Below are 3,472 nucleotides of genomic sequence, written 5' to 3'. Positions count from 1 at the left end.
ACTGGAACCATTATATACCGTTGGCTATATATGCAAAGGAAATAGGACCTCGAAGAGGTTTCTGCATCCCCATGTTCATTGCAGCATTATTCACAATAGCCAATATATGGAAACAACTCAAATGTCCATCAAAAAATGAATAGATAAAGAAAATGTGCTATGTATGTACAAAAGAATATGATTCGGCAAAACAAGAAGGTAATCGTGCCATTTGTGAGAACATGGATGAGCCTAGAGGACTTTACGTTAAATGAAATAACCCAGTCATAAGTGGACAGATACTGCATGATTCCACTTATATGAGGTATCTAAAATAGTAGTCAAACTCATAGATAGAGAGAATAGACTGGTGGTTGTCAGAGGCAGCAGGGAAATGGAAAATGAGAATTGTTTTTCAATGGGTGTAAAGTTTCTGTTATGCAAGATGAGTAAGTACTAAAGCTCTGCTGTACAATATAGTACCTACAATTAATAATATGGCATTGTGTACTCTAAAATATGTTAAGAGGATAGATCTCATGGTTAATGCTTCTACAAAAAAAAAGAAAACAAAAACCATCAAAGAACACAAGGAAATTCTTGGAGCTGATGAATATGTTTAGTACATTGGTTGTAGTGAAGGTATCATGGGTGTATGTATATGTCCAAACTCAAGATGGATACATTAAATGTATATGACTTTTATAAATTACACTTCAATAAAGCTTAAAAAACCAAATGGAATAGAAAACAAAGAGCAGATATGGGAGAAATATGAAGAGTTCAATTTTTTGTATGTAAAGACTGAAGTTCTCAAAGAACATCAAGTGGAGGTGCCAACTATGAAATTGAAAATAAAAACAGAGAACTGGAGAAGGGTCTAGACTGCAGATAGAGATGTGGAGGTAAGCATAAATATGAGAGGATTAAAGTGATGGGTTTAGATGCCATCCCTTAGAGGAGAGAATAAGAAAACAAATGAACCAATGTTGAAAATCTAGACGATGTCATATGTAGAGCTAAGCTTGAAAAATCAATGGCTACACCCTTTATTTCTGAGGTAGGAGGAAATGAGAAGAAGAAACCCTAAAATCAGATAGTCTGAGATCTTAAGCTCAGTACTGACCCACTCCTGGACCTTGGCAAGTCATGAAAGTTCACATTTTTTAATCTTTAAAATGGCAATTAGATTCCTCTGTGGAAACATTATAAGAGTAGAATAATATTATAGATTTAAAATTTGTTGTTAAATTCCAAAATACTAAGCAGGAGAGAGACATCTTTAAAGAGTGAAGTTCTTAACTCTGGCTTCCTTCCCCATACCTGAGGGAATAACTTTTAGGGCCCTAGCTAGAAGCTACCTCCATGCAAAGACAAACTAAACCATTGTAGAAATGGAAATAGAAAGTTCACTTGAGGTTCAGATCAGGTCAAAAAGATAATGCACACATGAAAATAAATCAGAAGAAAAAAGGCTAAGAGACAGAATGCTGTGAAGAGAAGAGGCAAGTAAAAATCTGTAGTCAACAATAAAATGTCCAGTTTAGCAGAGGTAAGCAGGAAAGTGAGATGTTTCAGTTTTAGTCAGTATGGACCTGGGAGGACGAAGTATTATTTAAAGCAGAGTTTGGGTTTAAAAAATAATAATAACACGTGATAAATTAGTTTTTCAACAACTGGAGACAGAGATTAATTGAAAGTTTTTAAATGATGCTTCTTCAGGGTCACCCAGGAAAAATAGAGGAAGGCCTTGCTAAACAGGTCACTGAGGTCCCCTTTCCAAGTTCAACAACATACCTTCACTTCATCTCTTTTACTTATTGGACAATTATTTAGTATGTCATTTTAACAGAAAGTTGCATGGTGAAAAAAATGTCTGGGTGAATATCCCAATATTAATATCAATCTATCTACAGGATAATATTATGTAAAAATCCCAAGCTTTACCATCATAGAGAGAAGAGAATTTTCTTTCTGTAAAAGACTCTTCCCAGGGCTCTCTTCATGTCTCTGTTCCTCAGGCTGTAGATGAAGGGGTTCAACATGGGGGTCACCACAGTGTACATCATAGCCATGGCAATCTCCTTAACAGTAGAATTACTACTTGACGGACATAAATAGAGACCAATAACTGTCCCATAGAACAATGACACCACAGAGATGTGGGAACCACAGGTAGAGAACGCCTTGCGGATGCCCCTCGCAGAAGGGACCTTGAGGATGGAGGAGACAATTTGTGCATAGGACAAGATGATGAGTAGAAATGGGATGACGAGAATGAATCCTCCCATGATAAATATCACCAACTCATTGACTCGGGTGTCAGAGCAGGACAGCTTCAGCAGAGCAGACATATCACAGAAAAAGTGGGGGATCATGTTGTCCCCACAAAAACATAATCTGGCCATGAGCAGGGTGTGTAACATGGCATGGAATGTGGTCAGCACCCAGGACAGCACCACCAGGGAGAGACAGAGCTTGGGGCTCATGATGGTGCTGTAGCGCAGGGGGAAGCAGATGGCCACATAGCGGTCATGGGCCATGGCCACAAGAAGGAAGCTCTCCAGGTCTGCAAAAAACAGGAAGAAGTACATTTGGGTCAGGCAGCCAGCATAGGGAATGGATGGTTCTTGGCTCTGCATGTTCTGCAACAACTTGGGAATGGTCACAGAAGAGAAGCAGATATCAGAGAAGGACAAATTGCTGAGAAACAAATACATGGGTGTGTGAAGGTGGGAATCCAGTCGAATGAGGAAAATTATGAGGAGGTTCCCCAGGATGGTGGTAACATACATGACCAGGAACAGAGCATAGAACAGGTTTTGCTGCTCTGGCTCAATCTGCAGACCCAGGAGGAGGAAGTCTGAGACGACGGTTTGATTTCTTCCTGTCATGATTTGTGTCTAGTATCTTTAGGAGAAAATAACAGTGTCCATTAAAAATCTGAATAAAAATGAACATATTTCTATGATACATGGACTGTTAGTTGTTCCACGGTAATTATTTTCACCTTCATTATCAGTAATAACACTCTCTATAACCAGGAATATAACACATCACTAAATCCAAGCCACTTTTCAGACTTGTTTTCTTCATTTCTCATTAATTAGCAGGTAACGATATTGACTCTTCCCTCCCTTCTAAGACAGTCTCATCTCTTATCTTCTGTGTGATCACACAGGTTCTCCTGATACTTCACTGGCCGCTCATCCTCAGTAACTGTGATTGGTTTGTTCTCTAACATTATCTTATATATTGGTGTTTCCTTGGGCTTTTTCCTAAACACTGTTCTCTTATAATTCTACATATTCAGTCCTGAAAGAGCTCGCCTATTCCTATGGCATCAATTACCATCTAAATCTCATGGGTAAACTTCTATCACCTTTGGAACCATATAATCAATTGCTTAATGATTATCTCCCCATGGACTATCACAAGCATCTTCAGCTCAAAGCATCCCAAGGGAAACTCATGATTTCACCCTGCACTTCTC

At 38.7% G+C, this 3,472-nt stretch overlaps 1 protein-coding gene across 1 annotated transcript; it reads right to left on the bottom strand.

Annotated features, from left to right (window-relative positions):
• Positions 1-1,928: 1,928 nt before the first annotated feature.
• LOC124247386 (olfactory receptor-like protein DTMT) lies at positions 1,929-2,873 on the bottom strand. Its single transcript, XM_046676599.1, has one exon. The coding sequence runs from the start codon at positions 2,871-2,873 to the stop codon at positions 1,929-1,931; it is 945 nt and encodes a 314-aa protein (XP_046532555.1).
• Positions 2,874-3,472: the final 599 nt, after the last annotated feature.

This window comes from Equus quagga, chromosome 11, assembly GCF_021613505.1.
Source record: "Equus quagga isolate Etosha38 chromosome 11, UCLA_HA_Equagga_1.0, whole genome shotgun sequence".
Classification (NCBI taxonomy): Eukaryota; Metazoa; Chordata; class Mammalia; order Perissodactyla; family Equidae; genus Equus; species Equus quagga.
Note: the sequence above shows the minus strand (reverse complement) of the source record. Positions and strands in the feature narration are given on the sequence as shown.